The sequence below is a fragment of the Hyaena hyaena genome, unplaced genomic scaffold (genome assembly GCF_003009895.1).
Source record: "Hyaena hyaena isolate Hyena2069 unplaced genomic scaffold, ASM300989v1 scaffold_296, whole genome shotgun sequence".
Classification (NCBI taxonomy): domain Eukaryota; kingdom Metazoa; phylum Chordata; class Mammalia; order Carnivora; family Hyaenidae; genus Hyaena; species Hyaena hyaena.
Window position 1 is genome coordinate 1,532,630 of NW_024080931.1, and position 22,434 is coordinate 1,555,063.

Genomic DNA, 22,434 nt, shown 5'->3' on the forward strand with positions numbered 1-22,434 from the left:
CTCAAAGTTGTCCTGCCATATGGGCTGGGACTCAGCATTGCACTTGAGCAGGGTCGGAGGGAAGGTCGGAGAGCAGGCAGGGACCCCCTACCAAGGAGGATTAGTTAGAGTTAATGGGCTAACTGCCTCTGGCCTCGGACCATAGGATAGGGCAGGGGAGGGGCCTTCTGGAAGGTTGCTGGGTGTGAGTGAAGGCTTGGAGGCCGGAAGGATGGTGGGAGAGCAGCGGAGCCGTTGTCCTCACTCAAGCCCGACCTCAGGCCTCGCTCCCAGACACCCAAGCTCTGGGTGGGGCAGGGTCAAGGCCAAACCAGCCGGTCCTGGCCCACTCCGGGCCCTGACGCGGGCCCAGCGAGGGTGACCCCTCCACGCAGCCCCGAGGCCCATCCCCCAGCCCGCGGGCGCCCTGCCCCCCCAAAGACTGACTAGCACAGTGTACCTCCAGCCTGGTCACCCTCTGCCTTTGTGGCTGCGGAGACCCTGGCCCAGAGCCCTGGGTCCGGGGGTCTTCAAGGAAGTGGACCCTGCCTGGGAGCCCCCTGCCAAGCTCTGCTTGCTGTTCCTGGCCTCCCCCTCCATCTCCCACGGGGGCTGGCCCTGCTCTGGCTTCACTGCCACCTCCTGGCCTGGTCCTCACGGGCCCCTCCCCTGGAATGTGAGGACCCACCCGGCCCACCGACCTGCTCCAGGAAAGCCTGTCTCGGCAGGATCCCCCCAACAAACAGGCCCTGCGTGGATTAGGTACCTACTGTGTGCCAGGCCCACCCAGCCCCACCAGGTTCACGAACTTAGAGCTCTGGGCCCCTCGGGGCCTGATTCGGCCTGGGGTAGGGGGGCGGCCCCTCCCGATCTTGGGTGCTGCCCAGATGGTGAATAATGTGAGGATTGGCGGCAGGAGCGCAGAGGGGCCTGGCTAGGGGCGGGCCCAGGCTACAGTCTCCCGAGAGGGCCCCGGCCACCGCATCCCTGTGCCTACGCCCAGGGGGCCGAGCAGGGTCCCCGGCCGTCTGGGGGGCGCCCACTGACCCCCATCGGCCAGCCCAGGCCGGAGGGGCGTGGCCAGCGCCAGGGGGAGGGGCCGGGAAGAGACGCAGGAGACACACGCAGGGACCGGCAGGGCGCGGGCTGCTGCGCGGAGCCCCCGTCCTGGGCTATTTTTAGCCCCCGCGGACCCCGCTCCCAGGCGGGGAGGACTCGTCGCCCCTCCTGCAGCCCTGAGGTCCTCGCGCACCCCGGCGTCCTGAGCCGCCGCGTCCTCCAGCCGTGCCCTGCGGAGACGGGGCCGCGCCGGAGTCCTCGGTGCATCCCGCGCCCGGCCTTGACTCGGTTGCCCCGGGCGCCCCGGCCCCCCTGCTCCCCGCTCCGCCCTCCCCGGCCTGAGCCCTTCACCCGCACGTCCGCCCTCGGGGCTGTGCGACAGGGGCGACCCCAGCGCGTGCCACCGATCAGCAGCGTGTCCAGGTGAGGCGGCCCGCCAGGTTAGGGGCGGGGCGTGAGTGGCCCGCGTGTGTCCTGCGGCGGCCCGCCCCGCCGTGGGTGTGTCCCCCGGCCGCCAGGTGCTGGGTGTCCTGGGGCGTTGCTGGGGCCAGGTCTGTGACTGAGGGTGCCTCGCGTCCCTGCCGTCTGGCCCGCTGTGGCCCAGGGTGTGCATGTGTGTTTCCCTGGGAGCCTGCGGGCGCTCAGGGTCCTTCGGTGGTGCCGCCAGGGGAGCGGGGAGGGGGAGTGAGGGGGGTCGTGCAAGGCGCTGGGCGAGGCGGCGAGCAGTGTCTGTGCCATGTGTGTGCTCAGGCCGTGGTCCGTCTCACCGCACGTCGGTACGGTCGCTGTAACTCAGTGCCCGTCCTCAGCCACAGCCAAGGCCCCCAGGCCTCTCCCGGCACGTCCTTGGAGGGCACCCACTGTACCGAGACAGAAACTGAAGCTCATGGGGAGCAGTCAGGGCGGAAGCTGGGCTCAGACCTAGAGGGGCTGACTGTGGAGGCCCCACTTCACACCCTTTGGGGTGGGGGCCGGGTTGGTGTCACAAACAGGAAAAGTTCCCGGAAATTAAGCCTCATGGTATGGTGAGGGGAGGCAGGGGAGGCCTGGGGACCGACGTGTGTGTGCAGGGCCTGTGTCTGCGGAGGGGTCCCCCGGGGGCTGCGAGTCTGCATCAGGCCTGGCGTGACACTCGTCCCTGCAGTGTGGCAGCAAAGGGTGACGTTGTTGGTCACCTAGATGGCCCTCAGAGCCCTTAGCAAACGTGCTGGGGCCGCCCCAGGAGCGCAGGAGGCTCAGCGGGCGGGGGCACAGCTGAGGCGGAGGCCGGAGGGGAGCAGGTCAGGCCCGGAAATCAGCCAGAACGGCAGCAGGAGACTCATGTCCCGGTTTCACAGAGGGGGACACTGAGGCACTGCTGACCGCCAGCGCAGGACTCCAGGGAGCCCGTCAGAGGTCAGCGTCGCCCCCGCGGAGCCCGGGAGCGCCTGGGCGTGGGGCCAGGCGGCCTCTCGAGCCAGGGTGTGAGGTGTCGAGTGGAAGAGGGTCGTGTTGAGAGATGGCTGGCTCTTCGGAGAGGAGAGCCACCCACAGGCAGAGGAGGGGCTCGGACTTGGGAACGGAGACTGCATTCCGTGGGGGGCTGGGCGTGGGAGGGCTGGCGCCCCAGGCTCGGGGGGCCTCACCCGGGTGGGCTGACCACAGCTGAGCGTCCGTCCTCCAGGAAGGAGCCAGGAGCTGAGACGGAGGTTCTGGAATCCAGGACCCAGCCACATGCCCATCAAAGTTCTAGAACCTTGGGGTGCCTGGGTGGCTCAGTTGGTCAAGCAACTGACTTCGGCTCAGGTCATGATCTCACAGTTCATAGGTTTGAGCCCCGTGTCGGGCTCTGTGCTGACAGCTCAGAGCCTGGAGCCTGCTTTAGATTCTGTGTCTCCTTCTCTCTATGACCTTCCCCTGCTCACACTGTCTGTCTGTCTCTCTCTCTCTCAGAAATAAATTAAAAAACATTTTTAAAAAAGTTCTAGAACCTCAGCCCCTTGGCATTCTAGACTCGAGGCCTTGTGGGTTCTGGAGCCAGGAGCTTGTTAGAATTCCAGAGCCCTGGTCCTTCAGGGCCCAGACCTCTCGTCTCTTGGGCCATGGAATCCTGAATCTGTCTAGTCTAGCAAATCTAGGCTCATGCCTCCCACGAGGCACAGAGAGGAAGATGGATTCTCCCACGGGCCACACTGTGCTGATTCTGGGCCTCGCGCCCTGGTGAGGACAGGTCCCTGCAGAGCGAGGGCCCTTCCATCCCCTCCCATCCAGTCTTGGGGGGGACGAGAGGCTTTGCCAGGTGCCCCTGCTGGGCTGGCGTGGCTGCCTGGGGAACTCGAGAAAGCAGCTATCACCTGCACGTGTCCCCGAGGGGACTGGAAACCGGAGGCTGTGGCCAGAGGGAGTCGCGCCAGTTTCCAGCCCCCCCCCCCCCCCCCCCCCCCCCCCCCCCCCCCCCCCCCCGGGAGCCAAGTGCTCCAGGTCACAGGTCTGGTCCCAGCCATGGCAGGCGTGAGGCGGTCTCGGGGTGAATCAGCAGTTGGATCAGCCGCGCCTGAGCTCCCGCGCAGGGCTGGGGCTGTGGACGCGGGAGGGGCCCCCAGCCAGTGTCCGCTCTGGGCTGGGGTTAGGTCAGTGGCCGCAGGCACAGCGCAAGTCCCAGGAATGTCCAGAAACAGTGCATACCAGCTCTGGAGGGAGAGAGTGCCCCGTCCCAAGGGGAATCCAAAGACAGGCTAAATCTGTGAGAGCAGAGCGCACACCCCTGCCCTGCCGTGGAGGGGAAGGTTGCGGGTCACCGTGGAAAGGACCCCCCCCCCAGCCTCCCCTCCCCGTCGTGCTGCTGGACCCACTTCTCCCCGGGCCTCAGTTTTCCCAGTGGAGGCCCCACCCCACGGCCGAGGTGGGGGCCTTGGCGCTCGGCCCGGGAGGGAAGCTGCGTGAGGTTGTCAGGAGCTGGGTAATTTATGAGGCTCGATAAGGAGTCGCTGAGCAGAGGGGCCGGGCCAGCACGGCGATTCAGATGGGGAGGGCGGGCCGGCCACCACCCCGGGGACACCCACAGGGCCCTGAGCCCTGTTCGCAGACTCACTCATTCCCATCATCAGCCCCATTACAGGAAGGGCCACAAAACCAGGGTTAGTGAGAGAGTACGCAGCAAAGCCCGGGTTCTAGGCTGCTCTGACCGGAGGTTTAGAAAATTCTTTCTCTTGAGGCGCCTGGGGGCTCAGTCGGTTGAGTGTCCGACTTTGGCTCAGGTCAAGATCTCGTGGTTCTTTGGTTTGAGCGCAGCGTCGGGCTCTGTGCTGACAGCTCGGAGCCTGGAGCTGCTTCCGATTCTGTGTCTCCCTCTCTCTGCCCCTCCCCCGCTTGCACCCTGTCTCTCTCAAAAGTAAATAAAACATTTAAAAATTAAAAAAAAAAGAAAATTCTATCCCTTAAAGAAAACCTCCATTGCACACCCCCCATCTGATTGACAAGCCCTTGAATCATTTATATGTAACAAGACCTGGATTTATACTTCAGATCAACTCAGGCCAGGCTGTGGGACCTCAGACGGGAGATTTAATGTCTGTGCCTCCATTTGCCCCCTCTACAAAATGGGTATCATGGTAGGACCGTTATGAGCTTTCCCTGCCTGGCATCTCTGGGCTTCTCTCGTCTGCCCGCCTTCACCTGCTCTCCCCCCGCCCCGCCCCGGGGACCCCCGCTGCCCATACAGGGAGACTTCCCGTCTTTTGGGGAAGTGGGAGCCGTTTTTTGAACAATCCTTTCATTTCTACTTGACTACTTGATGTCCCCACATCTGGTGTACTTGTTCGTCCACACTCGCGGAAGTCAGGCCCAGAGGTCTCCAGTGTCGTCCCCCGGCCCCACAGCGAGTGCCAGGTCCTCTCACTGCCATTTATAGCCCGTCCCTAGGGAGTCTGTCACCCCTTGGAGCTGTGTTTCTGTTCCCAGAATGCAGCTGGATTTCTGGGCTTATTTCTAATTATAAAAACAATGCCATGAAAACGGGGGGCGGGGGGAGCGGGAATCCGCACGACTGCAACACGTGTGAAGAAGCATCACCCCGGAGCGTGGAAGGTGTGAGGCCCCCACCGTGCACGCGTCACGGACTGTGGCCCAGAGGCCGACCTCGGCCGGCACCGGGCACCTCCGGCCGCCGTCCTCACCTTGGGCGCGTCCAGCCTCCCCGTGGCTGAAGTCCATCCTGGTTCTACAGGCTCGGACGGGTGGCGAGCAGGGGGCGGTGGGGCCCGGGCAGAAGAAGTCACCCACCGGGGGTGCCCGGGGCGGCCGTTCAAACGCAGGGCCCCTTGGTTCTCTTCTGAGACCCGGAAAATCCTAACTAGTCTCCAGGGGCCACAGAGGAGATAGGCCTGGTCCTCGCCCTTGAGGGTCACGGCGACTGGGGCAGGAGAGTTGGAGGGAGGAGGGAGGAGGGAGGGGGAGGAGGGAGGGGGAGGAGGGAGGGGGAGGGGGGAGGGGGAGGAAGAAGGAGGGAGGGGGAGGAAGAAGGAGGGAGGGGGAGGAAGAAGGAGGGAGGGGGAGGAAGAAGGAGGGAGGAGGAAGGGGGAGGAGGGAGGAGGAGGGGGAGGGAGAGCAGCACTACCACTAGTAGTAACAGTACCAGAGTGAGGGAAGTCAGGGAAGGTTTCTTCAAAGAGGGGTTATCTGGGGCGCTGTGGTGGCTCAGTCGGCTGAGTGTCCAACTCTTGATTTAGGCTCAGGTCATTATCTCACCGTCCGTGGGTGGTTTCAGGCCCCGTGTCAGGCTCTGGGCTGACAGAGCGGAGCCTGCTTGGGATTCTTTCTCCCTCTCTCTCTCTCAAAATAAATTTAAAAAAAAAGAGGGACATTTGAGCTGGGGCATTGCAGCTTGTGTAGGAGTTCGCCAGGCCCACTCAGATTTAAGTGCAGAGTGACTCACCAGCAAATCTTCTGTCTGCCCCCCCAGGTGTGCCTGAGCCTGCGCCGGCTGTCCCCACCAGCTGTCCCCACTGCAGCCTCGGCCCCATGGGGTGGTGACCCTCTCCGCTCCACTCTGGCGCCATGTGGCCCAATGGCAGCTCTCCGGGGCCCTGTTTCCGGCCGACCAACATCACCCTGGAGGAGCGGCGGCTGATCGCCTCGCCCTGGTTTGCCGCCTCCTTCTGCTTGGTGGGCCTGGCGTCCAACCTGCTGGCCCTGAGCGTGCTGGCGGGGGCGCGGCAGGGGGGCTCGCACGCCCGCTCCTCCTTCCTCACCTTCCTCTGCGGCCTGGTCCTCACCGACTTCATGGGGCTGCTGGTCACCGGCGTGATCGTGGTGTCCCAGCACGCTATCCTCTTCGACTGGCGCGCCGTGGACCCCGGCTGCCGCCTCTGCCAGTTCATGGGCGTCATCATGGTCTTCTTCGGCCTCTGCCCGCTGTGGCTGGGCACCGCCATGGCCTCGGAGCGCTACCTGGGGATCACCCGGCCCTTCTCGCGGCCCGCGGCCGCCTCCCAGCGCCGCGCCTGGGCCACGGTGGGGCTGGTGTGGGGCTCGGCGCTGGCGCTGGGCCTGCTGCCCCTGCTCGGCGTGGGCCGCTACACGGTGCAGTACCCCGGCTCCTGGTGCTTCCTCACGCTCGGCGCCCAGCCGGGGGACGTGGCCTTCGGCCTGCTGTTCTCGCTCCTTGGCAGCTTCTCGGTGGGACTGTCCTTCCTGCTCAACACCGTCAGCGTGGCCACTCTGTGCCACGTCTACCACGGGCAGGAGGCCGCCCAGCAGCGCCCACGGGACTGCGAGGTCGAGATGATGGCTCAGCTCACGGGCATCATGGTGGTGGCCAGTATCTGCTGGATGCCGCTGCTGGTGAGTGGCCGTCGGGCTGTGGTCGGGGAGGGGTCTGCTCGGGGTCCCTGCCGCTCCCGGTGCCTGGGCTTCAGTTCATCCACAAGGATTTAAATCTCCAGGTTCTCACCCACCCAAGAAAATGTGGTCACAGACCCCAGGGTTCAGGTGTCCTGCCTCGAGAAGCTCACGAGCAAGGCGCAGATAACCCCAAACCAGGGGCAGGACTGGGATGCCCGGGGAGGGGCTCCGAGATTCTATCTGGTGTATCAGAGAAGGCCTCCCAGAGGAGGGGCATGGGAGCTGGGGTTTTGAAGGATGAATAGGAGTTTGCTTACTAAACAAAACCAATGAAGACATCCTAGGTGGTCTCACTGAATCATCAAACATTTCCTGAGTCTACTTTGTGCCTAGTTCTGGGCTGAAACCCAGGCCTACCCCGATTTTCCGAGTCAGGGAAGGTTGGCTCAAGTCCTGCCACTGATTGGTGTAAATGTGCCGTTCGGGGTGGCTATCTTTCCATTTCTGTTCTATCGGGACAAGTCTGGCATCTAAAGTCAGAGCCTCGGTTTCCCACCCGTGTCCCACAGGGACTTGCCGTGACTGTGGCCCCCGGCTCCCCTCCTCCAGCCTCGGTGTCAGGTGCAGTGGACTCACTCACTCATTTGTTCTTTCAACAAACACGTCCGGAGTGACTGCTGTGTTCCAGGCTCCGCTCGAGGCATGGAGGACCCAGCAGGGATCCTTTGCTTCTGGGAGCTCTCGCCAGCGGGGCAGGCAGGCCGTAAACTTAGACTGCTCCCCCCCGTCGGCGAGTGCGCGATTTCTGATCTCAGGATTGTGAGTTCAAGCCCCACGTTGGGTGTAGAAATTACTTAAAAATAAAAATCTTAAAAAAAAAAACCCAAAAATCTGCAAACGGAAAGATTGCGAATTTGTTCTTTTGCGTTGGTGTTTGTTTTGTTTTGCTGAGAATGTCTCACATATGTGAATGGTTAGAGAAAAGGTACGAAGACGCATATTTTGTGACGCGCGCAAATGCCACGGCGTCCACACTTCCGCATCCAGAAATAAAGCCCTGCTGGAACACGGCCGCACCCGTTAGGTTCATGTAGCTTTCACGCGAGAGGGCTTAGCTGTGACAGAGACCGCGTTTCAGATACTTACTGTACGGCCCTTTAAGAAAAAGTCTGTCACAGAAAGAAAAAAAGAAAAAAAAAGTTTGTCACCAAAGGGGACTCAGGAGTCATTTAATGATTCACGGAGATTCTACCTCTGACGCTTCCTGGTTTTTATCTAGCAGTTAAACTCCTACCCATGCTTCAGAGCCCGGCTCAAGGGTTCAGAGCAGGGCAGGGCCCGTTCTGGGTGTCTGTCCCAAGAGATTGCAGGCTGGAGGGCAGATCCGGATCAGGGACCTCTTGGTGGAGGTGACATTTGAGCAAAGATGGTGGAGGTGTAAACTGTGTGGAGATCTGAGGGCAAAAGCATTCCAGGCAGAGGGCACAGCCCATGCAAAGGCCCTGAGGCATGACCCTGCCTAGTGTGTTGGAGGAACAGCCAGGAGGCCTGTGTGGTTGGAACAGAGTGGGGGGGGGGGCACAGGTCATGGAGGGCCTTGGGGGCTGAGGGGAGAAATTGGGCTTCTACCCCAGGGAGGGGGAAGCCCTGGAGGACTGCGGGCAGAGGGGGCCGGGACCTGACTCAGGTGCCACCCAGTGCGTAGTAAGGATGATACTGGAGAACACACATGTCCTCAGATCCACGAGACGGGCGTGGGGGCGACAGGACCAGGGCACATCTGTCAGCCGGAGCGCAGCCCTGTAGCTGGCAGTCCTGGGGGAACCCATAGGTGCCTGTGGCTGGGACCCACCCCAGGAACTGGTTCCTCCAGCCTCCTTGGAACCCCGCTGAGGAACACACGCTTTGGCTTCGGCTTCGGCTTGGCCTCGGCCTCCAGCAGACTCACGCCCCCTTCCGTTCTCCTCCCTGCCCTCCAGCCTCCAGTCTCTTGGAACACCCAGAATGAGCTCCGTCCTGCCCTGAGTCATCGGAGCTGGGGCTTTGAAGCGTGAATAGGAGTTCGCTGGCTAGCCCGAAGGGGGGAGGCGTCCCGGGTAGAATCCCTGCATCATTAAACAATTCCCAAGTCACCCTTGCGGGCAAACTTTTCCATAAAGGGCCACATGGTAAATACTCTAGACACGATCTCTGTCACAGCCTCGGCTCTGTCGACGAGCGTGAAGGCAACGTGGACACGAATGCACGTGGCTTGCGCCCCCAGGACTCCATCCGTGGACGCCGAGATTCGAATTTCGTGTCATTGTCACGTGCCACAAATATGCTCCTTTTTGTTTTTTCTCCCACTATTTACACACGTAAACACGTTCTCAACAAAACAACAAAACCCGACAAATAAACAAAGCAAACAAAATAAGACAGAAAGACGTGGAAGGGCAGATCCGGCCCGCGGCCAACGCCCGCTCTAAAGCCCCCCGGGTCCCCGGCGCCCCAGAAGACAGGCCCACGGCGCCCTGCAGACGCCCCGGGGGGCCCGCTTGCCGGCCGCGCACCGCCCCTGGGGCAGCTCGGGCGCCCCCTCCGGGCTCCACGGGCCTCACACCTCCTCCGCCGCGGCTCCGCGTCACCCCCACGCTGTGCCGGCCGAGGGACCTGGTCGGTCTGTCCTCAGCATCGCCCGGAACACACTAGGTGCTCAGGAGACAATATTAATGTAAGTTTTTTTTTTAACTTTTTTTTTTTTAATGTTTTATTTATTTCTGAGAGAGAGAGAGAGACAGCATGAGCAGGGGAGGGTCAGAGAGAGAGGGAGTCACAGACTGAAACAGGCTCCAGGCTCTGAGCCGGCAGTCAGCACAGAGCCCGACGCAGGGCTCGAACCCACGAACCACGAGATCATGACCTAAGTGAAAGTCGGACGCTTAACCGACTGAGCCACCCAGGTGCCCCTAATGTAAGTTTTAAAGATTTTATTTTTTAAAAGATTTTATTTTATTATTTTGTTTTTGAAAGTTTATTTATTTATTTTGAGACAGACAAAGAGTATAAGCAGGGGAGGGCCAGAGAGAGAGGGAGACAGAGAGAATCCCAGGCAGGGTCCTCACTGACAGCATGGAGCCCAACGCGGGGCTCAAACTCAGGAACGGTGACATCATGACCTGAAGCGGGAGGCTTAACTGACTGAGCCCCCCATGTACCCCAAGATTTTATTTTTATTTTTATTTATTTTTTTAAATCAAATTTTTTTTTTATTTTTTTAATGTTTTATTTATTTCTAGGAGAGAGAGAGAGAGAGAGAGGCAGCGTGAGCAGGGGAGGGGCAGAGAGAGAACGAGACACAGAATCCGAAGCAGCTCCAGGCTCTGAGCTGTCAGCACAGAGCCCGACGCGGGGCTCGAACCCACGAACCGTGAGATCATGACCTGAGCGAAAGTCGGACGCTTAACCGACTAAGCCACCCAGGTGCCCCTCAAGATTTTATTTTTAACTAATCTCTGCACACAACTTGGGGCTCGAATTCACAACCCTGAGATCAAGAGTCACATGCTCTTAAGATTGAGCCAGCCGGGCTCCCCAGTAATAATATAATTTCAATATAATAGTTTATTTTAATGTAGTAATTTAACACAATATGAATTATAATTATGCTTCACATCATATACATTTTCATTATAGTTACAAAATATAGTGTACACTATAATTATTACATTGTTATTGAATTATAATTTATATGTAATTATATCAATTATAGTTATATAATTATACTTGCAATATATAATTTTAAATGCTATATTATAATTAACATTAATTATTAATTGTATTATATATTTGTAAATAGCCTATATGATATATTATGTAATGTTAAGCATAAATGTCAATAGTAATAAAATATGCTTAAATGATTTAATATAAATATTTAATATAGAATTATTTAGTATAAAGTTGTGTCATAAAATAATTATAAAAATATAATAATATGAAATATAAACTTTAACATAAATATATGATACAAAAATTAAGTATTTAGGGGTGCCTGGGGGGCTCAGACGTTAAGCACTCTTGGTTTTGACTCAGGTCATGATCTCCTGGTTCGTGAGTTTTGAGCCCTGTGTTGGGCTCTGTGCTGACAGAGCAGAGCCTACTTGGGATTCTCTCTCTCTGCTTCTCCCTGGCGCTCTCTCTCTCTCTCTCCAAATAAATTAATAAACTTAAAAAATTAAGTATTTAATGTGCAATGTTATAGTACAATTTTATATTATACATTTTGTGTAAGTTATGAAGTGTTTCCGAAGGTCTCCTTTCCCACCGATTTTAACTGTGCCCAGGTCAGAGGCAGGAGAGCATGCTGTTTTCTGGCTCCATCACCTGCAGCCCAGAGGGGTCAGGCAGCTCCCCCAAGGTCACACAGCAAAGCGGGACAGAACCGCACTTGGTCTCAGGGGCGCCCCCTGCGGGCGAGGGGCGGGGCCGGCGGTGGCGGGGCCCTAACGCTCTGACCCTCGCCCTCGGCAGGTGTTCATCGCCCAGACGGTGCTGCGCAGCCCGCCCGCCATGAGCCCGACGGGACAGCTGTCCCGAGCCACAGAGCAACAGCTGCTCATCTACCTGCGCGTGGCCACCTGGAACCAGATCCTGGACCCCTGGGTGTACATCCTGTTCCGCCGGGCCGTGATCCGGCGCCTCCACCCTCGCCTCAGCGCCCGGCCCAGGTCGCTGTCCCTGCAGCCCCAGCTCACCCGGAGGCCCACGGGGCAGTAGGGCCGAGGGCGCCGGGCGGACAGGGCGCCGAGCCAGCGTGTGTCCCTCACGGAACCTCTGTCCTCCCCGGGGGTCACGGAGCTGGGGCGTCGGAGGGACCGACACGTGACCGGCAGGAGGGCGGGCTCCCTGCCCTCCATCAGCCCTGGGGACCCCCTGACTCCTCCCTGAGCCCCTTGCCCCTCCCCCTCCCCCTCCCAGGAAGGGTGGGCGGGCATGCGGGGGGGGGGGGGTCTGAGGAAATCAGACTTGGCAGCCTCCACTTCCAGAAATCCTCTGGAAAGGGGGGACTCTTGGGCCCCTGACTGTGACCTGCTTACTGGGGTACAGTTGATTCCCTTTGACGCCTCGACCCGAAGAAGCTGTGTTTGGAAAATATGAACAGGCAAGACGCCCCCTCCCCTTGCCGAAATATATCTTAGCCCCACCAGCCGGCTTTATTTCCCTCTGGGGCCAGATGGCATCAGTCTTCAACCATAGAAGGGCGGCAGCCTGGGCAGAGCTGGGGTGCGCGGGAGGGGTGGGAGGAGGGAGCCCAGTTCTGACTCCTCACCTCCTTTTTTTTTAATGTTTTTTTTTCTTTATTTTTGAGAGAGAGACAGCGTGAGCAGGGGAGGGTCAGAGAGAGAGGGAGACACAGACTCTGAAACAGGCTCCAGGCTCTGAGCTGGCAGTCAGCACGGAGCCCGACGCGGGGCTCGAACCCACGAACCGTGAGATCATGACCTGAGCTGAAGTCGGACGCTTAACGGACTGAGCCCCCCAGGCGCCCCTCCTCACCTCCTTTATTGAGTCTTTACTAAGCACTTTGTAGATCAGGCCTCCTGTCATCCCCCTACAGTCCCTGGGGTTCTGGTATTAAACCCATTTGCAGGTGAGGAAGAGAGAGGAGACACGCAGGACTGAGGCATCCCAAACAGGGCTCAGTCCCTCATAGAGCGGAAGCGGGTCAAGCACCGCTTCAGACGCCAGGGCCTTGAACAGAGGGCACTTGGCCCACAGCAAGTGCTCAATAAACACCCGCGGAAGGAACGGACGGCTGAGCCTTTACCGAGCACCCCGTGGTTGCAGCTACCAGAGCTCACGCCTGGTTAGCGCTGGGCAAAGGGCTTGGCACATAGTAGGTGCTCAAGCTGCACCCAGTGGGGCCATGTCAGCCCCCTAACCTCTCGTGTCTGTTCCTTCCTCTGCCTTCCCACAAACTCGCCCCAAAAATGACACGCCCAGCTTCAGGGGTGGGAGGTGCCTTTATTTCCCATGAGCCCTCGAGGTACATGAGGACAGAGTTACCCTCCGGCTCCCCATGTCTCCACCTCCTGCCTGCAGCCCCCACCCCCCCAGCTTTCCACTCCACAGCCCTGGGATCTGCTTACACCTCTCCGAGCCTGTGAAACTAAAGCCCCCGTTTCCACTCTCCCTACCACCCATCCCCCTCCCTGCAACCTGCTGGGGGAATGAGGTCACCTGCTGCCTCCAGGGGACCCAGGCTGGGAGGGGCAGGAGACGGGATGGGGGGGACCATGGAGGCCACAAGTGTCATCCTCCAACTACAGCTCCCCTTGGTGGGGGAGGGGTTCTGACTCCTTGAGCATGGGGGAGGGGGCTGGCCCCTGAGTCAGGGATTCAGGGGGCTGGGAACGCAGGAGGGGCTCCCCGGAAGCAGAACAAGGGGTGGCAGATGTGGTGGGTGGGGCGGACTCCTGGGGTTCTAGCCGAGGCGTGGGGAAGAGGGCTGGTTTCCGGGCGGCCAAGGGGATCTGTGGCTGAGGGGCCACGTAGGCAGTTGGTGGGCATTGGCTCAGGCCAATGTCGGCCTGGGCTCCATGTACCCCATCATGGGGCTGGGGCTGAGGCCTAGAGACTGTGCTCGGGGCCAGAGTCAGGGCTCTGGGGTGCAGGCCTGGAAGCTGATGTTGGGCTGAGCGTGTGAGATCAGCCTGGGTTCTAAGGTCAAGGCCAGGCATCTGTGGGTGGAGCCCACTTTTAGAGCTGAGCTGGATCTTTGAGCTGGTCTGAATTCTGGAGCTGGATTGGGTTCCAGAAACAGGCTGGGTTCTCGAACTACGGCAAGTTCCAGAGCTGGGCTGAGTTCCTGAACTGCTCTGGGTCTCAGAGCTGAGCTGGCTTCCAGAACTGGTCTGAGTTCTAGAGCTGGGTTGGGTTTCAGAACCAGGCTGGGTTCTAGAATGAAGGCAAGTTCCAGAGCTGGGCTGAGTTCTTGAACTGATCTGGGTTTCAGAGTTGGCCTGGGTCTCGGGGCTGAACTGAATCCTGGGTCTGGACTGGGGTCCAGAGCTGAGCTGGGCTCCAGAGCTGGGCTGAATTCTTGCACTGGGCTGGTTCTCTGAGGCAGACTGGGTCTCAGAGCTGAACTGGGTTCCAGAACTGGTTAGGGTTCTGGAGTTGAGTTGGTTTCCAGAAGCAGGCTGGGTTCTAGAACTGAAGTGAGTTCCAGAGCTGGGCTGTGTTCTTGAACTGGTCTGGCTTCCAGAGCTGGGCTGTGTCTCAAAGTTGAACTGAATCCTAGGACTGAGCTTGGTTCTAGAGCGGAGCTGGGTTTCAGGGCTGAGCTGAATCGCAGCACTGAGCCAGGTCTCAGAGCTAGACTGAGTTCTGGGGCTGAGCTGCGCTCTAGAGCTGGGTTGAATTCTTGCACTGCTCTGGCTTCCAGAGCTGGGCTGGGTCTTGGAGCTGAGCTGGGTTCCAGAACTGATCTGGGTTCTGGAGCTGGGTTGGGTTCCAGAAACAGGCCGGGTTCTAGAACTAAGGTAAGCTCCAGAGCTGGGCTGAATTCTTGAACTGCTCTGGGTTTCAGAGTTGGCCTGGGTCTCAGGGCTGAACTGTATCCTGGAGCCAGACTGGGCTCCAGAGCCAGGCTGAATTCTTACACTGGGCTGGCTCTCTGAAGTGAGCTGGGTCTCAGAGCTGAGCTGGGTTCCAGAACTGATCAGGGTTCTAGAGCTTGGTTGGGTTCCAGAAAGAGGCTGGGTTCTTGAGCTGCTCTGGGCTTCAGAGTTGGGCTGGGTCTCAGAGCTGAACTGAATCCTGGAGGTGGGCTGGGTTCCAGAGCTGGGCTGGGCTCTAGAGATGAGCTGAGTTCCAGAGCTAGTCTGCTTCTCAAAGTTCAGCTCAATACCAGAGCTGCCTTGGGCTGTGGCTTGGAGCTGGTATCTAGAACTTGGCAGGGTTTCTGAGATGAGCTGAGTCCCAGAGGTTGACTGAGCACCTGGACCAGTCTGGGTTCTGGAGCTAGGTCTGCTCTCAGCACTAGCCAGATTTGTGGAGTTTAGTAAGTCTGTTGCTGAGTTGGTCTGGGTCCCAGGGCTAGAGAGGACTCCAGGGTTTAGCTGGATTCTGGGACTTAGGGGGGCCTCGGCAACACACTGCATTTGGGTGCCGGATGGGATCTCAGACCCACTCTGTGTTCCAGAACTGAGCTGAGTTCCAGAGCTGGGTGGTGTGCCTGAGCTGGACTGAGCTCCGGAAATTGCCCAGGCTTTGCAGTTGGTCTGGGTCCCAGAGTTTGACGGTAGTCTCGAGCTGGTGTGCGTTCGGCCGTGAGAGCGGGGCTCGGCATCGAGCGGAGCTCTGGACGCAGGCCTTGCCTCAGAGGTGGACGGGGTTCCAGAGCTTCTGTGAGTTCTGGAGATGGTCCTGGTTGTAGCAGTCGGTCGGGATCTAGAACTGGGCTCAGTCTCTGAGCTGGACTCATCACTGGAACTGGACTGGGCCCCAGGATGGGGGTGGGGACTTAAGTGCAGTTGGGTGTTAGAGTAGGGCTGGGGTCCGGGTCTGGACCGAAGCTCAGCTTGCATCTGGGCTCGTGAGCAGAGTTGGGTTTGGGGGCCATCGTCCAATCCTGGGCCGGTGTGGCTGTGGCTGGGCTGTTTCTTAAGTCTGACCTGGGCTCCGGAACTAATGGGAGATCCTGGACTCGATTGGGCGTCTAGGTTGGGCTGAGTCATGGGCTTGTCTTCAGTTCCAGAGTCTGGTCGAGTTTTAGGGCAGGGTTGGGTCATAGATCTGGGCTGGCTTCCAGAAATGGGGCTGATCTCAGGGCTCGGCTGTGTCTTGAAACTTATCTGGGCTCCAGAACTTGACTTGATTTCAGATCTTGGCTTAGCTTCAGAGCTGTCCTGGGTTCTAGAAAAGGGCTGGACTTTGGAGCTAGGCTGGGTCTCAGGGCTGAGCTTGGTTCTGGATCCAGGCTTGACCTCGGACCTGGGCTGGGTCTCAGAGCTGGCCTGGGCCCTGGAGGGGGACTGGGTTTTTGAGCTGGGTAGGGTCTCAGAAGTGGATTGGGTTCTAGAGATGCGCCCAGCCTCAGAGCTGGCCTGGAGTCTACACTGGGGCTTGGCCTCAGAGCTGGGATGGGTCTTAAAGTTGGTGTGGGTTCTCGAGGTGAAGTCGGACGCAGAGCTGGCCGGGGCTCTGGAGCGGGGCTGGGCCTCGGGTCTGGTGCAGGGCTGGGCTCCGGGAACTGGCCGGGAGGGCGGGGGCAGGGGGCTGGGCTGGGGGCTGGGGCCGCGCTTGGCCCCGGGGCAGACTAGCCACAGGCCTCCCTGGCCTCGCCGATGGCGGCCCACACCTCCACCACAAACTCGTCCGGGAAGGCGAACTCGCCCAAGACGGAATCTAAACGGTGCGCAAACTCCTGGACGCTCAGCGTCTTCTTGGCCGTGTCCACCATGGTGGACGCTGGGGGCCAAAGCGGAGGGGAGGTGGGTGAGGTGCTCCCTGGGCCCCACATGCCCCTGGGGCCCCTGCCCCCTCCCTGGGGGCTGCCCTCCCCCCGGGGTCCACCCAGCTTACCCTGGCCCCTTACCCAGCTCAGGGTCCCGAATCCCCATGTAGCTCTCCAGCAGGTCATCCACCCTCCGGGTCGCCTCCTCCTCAAATTCGGTGGGCTGCGGCGGGGCGGGGACAGAGGAGCGCGGCAGAGGGTCAGAAGCCTGGGGTCCTTCCCGCCCAGCCCCCCCACGGCCCCGCCCCTCGGGGGGAGCAGAGTGGGGCTTCCCAGGAGTGGGGGCTCCGGCCGCCACTGCCTTCCTGCCTCACGGCCAGGAGCTATCTTGCAGGTGGGGGACCCGGCTGGACGGGGAGGGTCTTACCCGAGGCCGCACTGAGTCAGCGGGGTGCTCGGTGCACGAGCCCCTGCAGACTCCCGCCCCCGCACTCACCACCTCCTCCACGGTGGCGGCCCCCCCAGAACGGAGCCGCAAGGTCTCTCTCCCGCTCGTCACTTTCGCGTCCACAGGGCATTTGGTGCTCCTGCTCCGCTGGCCAATCATATCTGCGTGGGGGAGGGGCGTTTGTTCCAAGGCTCGACCCGAAGCGACCAGCCGAGCCTTTTAAATAAATCTGTCCGGCGAGCATGGGGCTCACACTCATGACCCCAAGACCGAGTCGTCTGCTCCACTGACCGAGCAGGCCAGACGCCCCATCGCTCCTCTTTTTAAAAAAGACTCTCTCTAGGGGCGCCTGGGTGACTCAGCCGGCTAAGCATCTGACTTTTTTTCTTTTCTAAGTTTATTTATTTTGAGAGACAGAGAGACAGAGAGAGAGACAGAGAGAGAGGCAGTGCAATTGGGGGATGGGCAGAGAAGGAGGAGACAGAGAATCTCACTGCAGAGCCCGAGACAGGGCCCGAACTCATGAAACTGTGAGATTACGACCTGATCCAATACCAGGGTCAGAAGTTTAACCGACTGAGCCTCCCGGGGGGCCCCTAGCGTCCAGCCCTTGATCTCGGCTCAGGTCATGATCTTGCAATTCATGGGATCGACCCCTGTGTCAGGCTCTGCGCTGACAGTGCAGAGCCTGCTTGGGATCCCCTCTCCCTCCCTCTCTCTCTCTCTGTCCCTCCCCTGCTCATGCTCTTTCTCTCAAAAATAAACATTAAAAAAAGGTGGGGGGGCAGCCCATGATGAAATAAGATGGTGCCGGGATGGAAACTGACATGCCAGTTCTGTCCTTGAGAAAGTCCTAAACAGGATGGTCTACATTCCAGAGCAGAGGGTCTCAGCCTGGTAGCGGGGCGGCTGCTTCCCCCCAGGTGACACTGGCGTTGCCATCGGCATCTGCTGGGTGGAACACTGTACGGTGCCCAAGACGGCCCCGTCGCAGAGAATGACCTGGCCCAAACATCACAGTGCTCAGGCTGAGACACTCTGACGCGTGGCCGGGTCGCATGCACCATTCTAGAATTCACTTAGAACATTCTCTAGAACCAGAGCCCAAAGGCAGTAGGTTGAAAGCTCCCAGCCAGGTTACAAAATAGGTCCAGGGGGCCCTGGGGGCTCAGTCGGTTGAGTGTCCGACTTCGGCTTGAGTCATGATCTCATTGTTTGTTCGAGTCCCAGCTGACTGCTCAGAGCCTGGAGCTGCTTCCGATTCTGTCTCCCTCTCTCTGCCCCTCCCCCGCTCGTATTTTATCTCTCTCAAAAATGAATAAATGTTAAAAAAAAATTTTAAAAGCATAGGTCCAGACACCTCTTTGCCCCATCCCGACCTTCCCACCCCCTCCCCCATCCCTGGGCTGGCTGTGACAATCTAGAAAATGTCCACCTATGCCTGACACAGTGCCGGAAGCTCCCTGTCATGTCACCAGAGGCCCCCGTCCTTCACTGTACTGGGCATCCAGACAGCACGGTTCTGGACGTGCCCCTCAGCACCGCCCGCCCCCGGCCCCGGGGCCTCACCGAAGGCTCTCTTCGGCTGCACCAGGCGCAGGGTGAAGGGCTGTGACTTGGGCAGCTCCCGGAGCATCTTGGCCACCTCGTAGTGACGGCAGCCCACGATGGAGTGGTCGTTGATGGCCTCGATGCTGTCGCCCACGCACACGGCCTGGACCCGGTTGATGATGCTGCCTTCCTTGATCCTCTGCGGGGACCCAGAGTCACTCAGGGGGCCACCCCCCCCCCCCAGGCAGCTCCCCAGAGCCCAGTGAGACCAGAGAGGGGCGGTGGCTCATCCCAGGTCCCGGAGCGCCCGGGCAGTCACCCTCCCTGCGTGGGCACCTTAATGAAGGCGTAGCCGGCCCCGTTGTCCGTGATGGTCAGCCCCAGGGCATCTTCCGTCTTAGTGACCTCCACCTCCTTGGTCTCGCCACGCACGTGGGCAAAGATGAAGTCCTCCAGCCCGATCTGGCCGCCCAGAAGTTTCTGCATGTCCACTTTGTGGCTGTTTAGGGTGCAGAATAGGATCTGTCCCGAGGGGAGGGGAACCCCAGGATTAATGACAGTGCTTCTCGCCCTCTGTGCAGACCAGGGGAGGGGGTGCCCTCAGGAGCCTGAGAGGGAAACCGAGGCACAAAGAGGCACGCAACTAGTCTAATGGCCCAGCCACCAGGATCCCAGTCCATGGGAGAGGGCAGGGCGTGGGGCCCTCAGAATGGGGTGACAGACTGTGGGCAGGAAGAGACCCCCTCCTTCACCCCTAAACTTTCAGTTTTACCCCGTTGGTGCCCTGACACCCCAGACCAACTTTTTCAGGCGATTCTTCATCTGCGGGCGCCCCCTGGGGGCTACGAGCCACCCCGCCCCGCAGCCGCGCCCCTGAACCCGGAGGCCTCCTACTTCTCACCTGGAAAGGGGCTGCCTGGAGCCCCAGCACCCCCTCCCGCCCCCCACCCCCGCCCCAACCAGCCCAGGGACCACACGGGCGTCCACCCGAGGCTGGGATCCCTCCTGGCTGGTCCCGCGGCTCCTGAACAGTCCAAGCAGCCACTAACCCTAAGATATGCGCATCTTCTGCGCAGGGCGGGTTAAGACGGTCTCTGGAGCCTGGGCGCCCCAGGACCAGAGAGATGCGTCTCTGAGACCTGGTGATCGGATCCCCTCCATCAGGGAAGGGGGGGGGACCCGGGGCCTCCACTCCGGGGGTCCAGGCTCCACCTCTACGCCCCTCGTCCCCCCGCACCCGGTCAGGTGGGTGGGCCCCTGGCGCGGGGGCTCCGGGGTCCTCACCTCCGTGGGCGCGATCCCGAAGGCCTCGGCGATCTTGGCGTAGAGCTCGCGGACGTTGGTGAAGCCCTCGATCTTGCCCGTGGGGCTGCCGTGCGCCAGCTGCGTGCGGAAGACGAGGCGCGGGCGGGCGCGGGGCGCGGCGGGGGGCTCCGCGGGCGAGGGCGGGGGCGCGGGCGGGCGCGCGGCCTCGGTGCCCTGGGCCGCGGGGGCCGCTGCGCTCTCCATGGCCGGAGGAGCTCGGCCGCCCGGGCCACAGCCGCCGCCGGATCCGCCGCTTCCTGCAGCCTCCCCTCCCCCGGCCCGGGGCTGTCAGCCGAGCCGCTGGGGTAAGGGGATCCGGGAATCCGAGCCTCCCGGGAAGGCGACACCGCGGGGTGCGGGGTGGGGGTGGGGGCGGCCCCAGGTGTCTGGGCGCTGCCAGGGCCAGCTGCGCCCTGGGGGGGTGGGGGGAGGACCGGGATCACCAACGAGGACGAAAACAGCTGTCTTGCAACAAACCTACAAGGTGGGAAGACAAACCCCAGGAGAATCTCAGCCACCTCCTGTCTCTGCTCCGCCGCCGCCCCCAGTGCTCAGTCCTCCCCACCCCGGGGGGAAAGCGCAGGTCCTTCCAGAGGCCCACAAAGCCCGCAGGACCTATCCCAACCCTTTCCTGCCCTCCTCTCCTCCCATCTCCCCCCTCCTCGCTCTGCAGCAGCCAAACGGGGCCCTCGCCTTTCCTGTAATGCGGGGCTCCGTCCTGCCCCAGGGCCTTTGCACATGCTGTTCCTTCTGCCTAGAGTGCCGTCTCTCAGTCATCCGCTGGTTCCCTCCCTCACCTCCCTCCGCTGCTTGGTCAAATACTGCCTCTCCTTCCACCTCTCAATCTCTTTCCCCAGATCCTTCTCCCTGGTGCTGAGTACTACCTGACTGATATACCAGCTGGCTGTCCCCACAGCGGGAAGGTCAGCTACGGGAGGTCAGGGGCTCTGATCTCTTTTTTCCCCAGCTAAATCCCGGTGCCCAGTGCCCGGCACACAGCAGGCCCTCAGGCAGTCTTTGGTGAGGAAATGAATGGACCTCCAGTTTACAGATGAAAAAGGGGGGGAAGAGGGACACCTGGGGACTCAGTCAGTTAAGCATCTGACTTTGGTTCAAGTCATGATCCCACAGTTGCTGCGTTTGAGCCGCACGTGACGCTGTCTGCTGCCAGTGTGGCGCCTGCTTCGGACTGTATGTCCTCATCTCTGTCCTTCCCTCACTCACTCTCTTTCTCTCAAAAATAAACAGAAAGGAAGGAAGGGAAGGAGGCTGGCGGGGGCAGGGAGCAGGCATCCAACAAGAATTTTGGCTCTTATAATAAGCAGTGGGGGAGGGGCATCTGGTGGGTCAGTCAGTTAAGCATCTGACTCTTGATTTCAGCTCAGGTCATGGTCTCAGGGTTCATAGATTCAACCCCCAGGTTGGGCTCTGCTGCTGGTGGTGCAGAGCCTGCTTGGGACTCTCTCTCTCTCTCTCTCTCTCTCTTTCTCTCTCTGTCCCTCCCCCCTCAAAATAAACAAACATTTAAAAAAATATAGGGGCACCTGGGTGGCTCCTTTGGTTAAGCGTTGACTTCGGCTCAGGACATGATCTCACGGTTCATGAGTTGCGTCTGTCTCTGTGCTGACAGCTCGGAGCCTGGAGCCTGTTTTAGATTCTGTGTCTCCCTCTCTCTCTGTCCCTCCCCCTCTCTCTTTCTCTAAAAAATAAACATAAACATTTTTTTAAATAAAACATTTTAAAAAATTAAAAGAAAGAAGGAAGAAAGAAAGAAAGAAAGAAAGAAAGAAAGAAAGAGAAAGAAAGAAAGAAAGAAAGAAAGAAAGAAAGAAAGAAAGAAAGAAAGAAAGAAAGAAAGAAAGAAAGAAAGAAAGAAAGAAAGAAAAACAATGCTTAGTGAGAACTGGACACAAAAGGCCACATAGTGTGTGATCCCATTTATGTGAAATGACCACAAGAGACAAATCCACAGACAGAATGTGGACTCGTTTCTGCCAAGGGCTGCGGTGGGGGGGGGGGGGTGTGTGTGCTGAAGGTGCAGGTTTTCTTTTTCTTAATGTTTATTTTTTTAAGAGACAGAGCGTGAGCAGGGGAGGTGCAGAGAGAGAGAGGAAGACACAGAATCGGAAGCAGCTCCAGGCTCCGAACTGTCAGCACAGAGCTCGACGCGGGGCTCGAACCCACAGACGGTGAGATCGTGACCTGAGCCGAAGTCCGACATTTAACCCGCTGAGCCACCCAGACGCCCCGGGGTTTCTTCGGGGTGACGGAAGTGTTTTCCAGTTAGAGCATGTTTATGATTGCACAACTTTGTAAACACACGAGAAACCACAGAATTGCACACTTTAAAGCCTTTAAAAACCGAAGACACCCACCCTGCCCCCCATCAAGAACTATTTTAGGAAGACATACTTATGGGCTAAAAGGAGAGAAAGAGCCAACTGGTAAACTCCATGTTTGGGGTGGGGCTACCTGTGCCAAGGAAGAGGTGGGATGAGGGGCCTGGGGAGGGGAGGTGACAGTATCTGGCTGTGACAGTCTCCCGGGGCCACCATGACAAAGCACCACGCGCTGGGAGGCTTAAAACAACAGGGATTTGCTCTCTCGGTTCTGGGGCTCAAAGTGTGACATCAGCTTATGGGCAAGGACCGCGCTCTCCCCCGGTGCCCGCAGACCCCAGTGGAGCCTCCCTGGCACCCCAGCTTCTGGGGGTGGCCAGCGCTTCATAGTGCTTTTTGGCAGCTTGTAATTTCCCCCTTTCTGCCCCTGTGGTCACGTGGCTGTCTCCTGAGCCTGTGTCCGCATCTTCATCTTCTTATACGGACACCAG

At 59.5% G+C, this 22,434-nt stretch overlaps 2 protein-coding genes across 6 annotated transcripts; one reads left to right on the forward strand and one right to left on the reverse strand.

Annotated features, from left to right (window-relative positions):
- TBXA2R (thromboxane A2 receptor) lies at window positions 1-12,046 on the forward strand. Of its 5 annotated transcripts, XM_039247621.1 has the most exons (4): window positions 1-1,461; window positions 2,183-2,433; window positions 5,978-6,858; window positions 11,371-12,046. In XM_039247621.1, exons 3-4 carry the CDS (start codon window positions 6,073-6,075, stop codon window positions 11,614-11,616), a joined length of 1,032 nt encoding a protein of 343 aa, XP_039103552.1. In that variant the 5' UTR covers window positions 1-1,461; window positions 2,183-2,433; window positions 5,978-6,072; the 3' UTR covers window positions 11,617-12,046. The 5 variants fall into 5 exon arrangements, with proteins under 5 accessions (XP_039103552.1, XP_039103553.1, XP_039103551.1 ...); XM_039247622.1 differs by lacking the exon at window positions 2,183-2,433; XM_039247620.1 differs by lacking the exon at window positions 1-1,461 and having other exon boundaries at window positions 1,764-2,433.
- A 4,051-nt stretch (window positions 12,047-16,097) lies between these two features.
- GIPC3 (GIPC PDZ domain containing family member 3) lies at window positions 16,098-19,808 on the reverse strand. The gene is made up of 6 exons (XM_039247635.1): window positions 19,584-19,808; window positions 18,636-18,821; window positions 18,318-18,498; window positions 16,797-16,909; window positions 16,442-16,523; window positions 16,098-16,314 (listed from the first exon to the last, which is right to left on the reverse strand). The coding sequence occupies exons 1-6, from the start codon at window positions 19,806-19,808 to the stop codon at window positions 16,163-16,165; spliced, it is 939 nt and encodes a 312-aa protein (XP_039103566.1). The 3' UTR covers window positions 16,098-16,162.
- Between the last annotated feature and the right edge of the window lie 2,626 nt (window positions 19,809-22,434).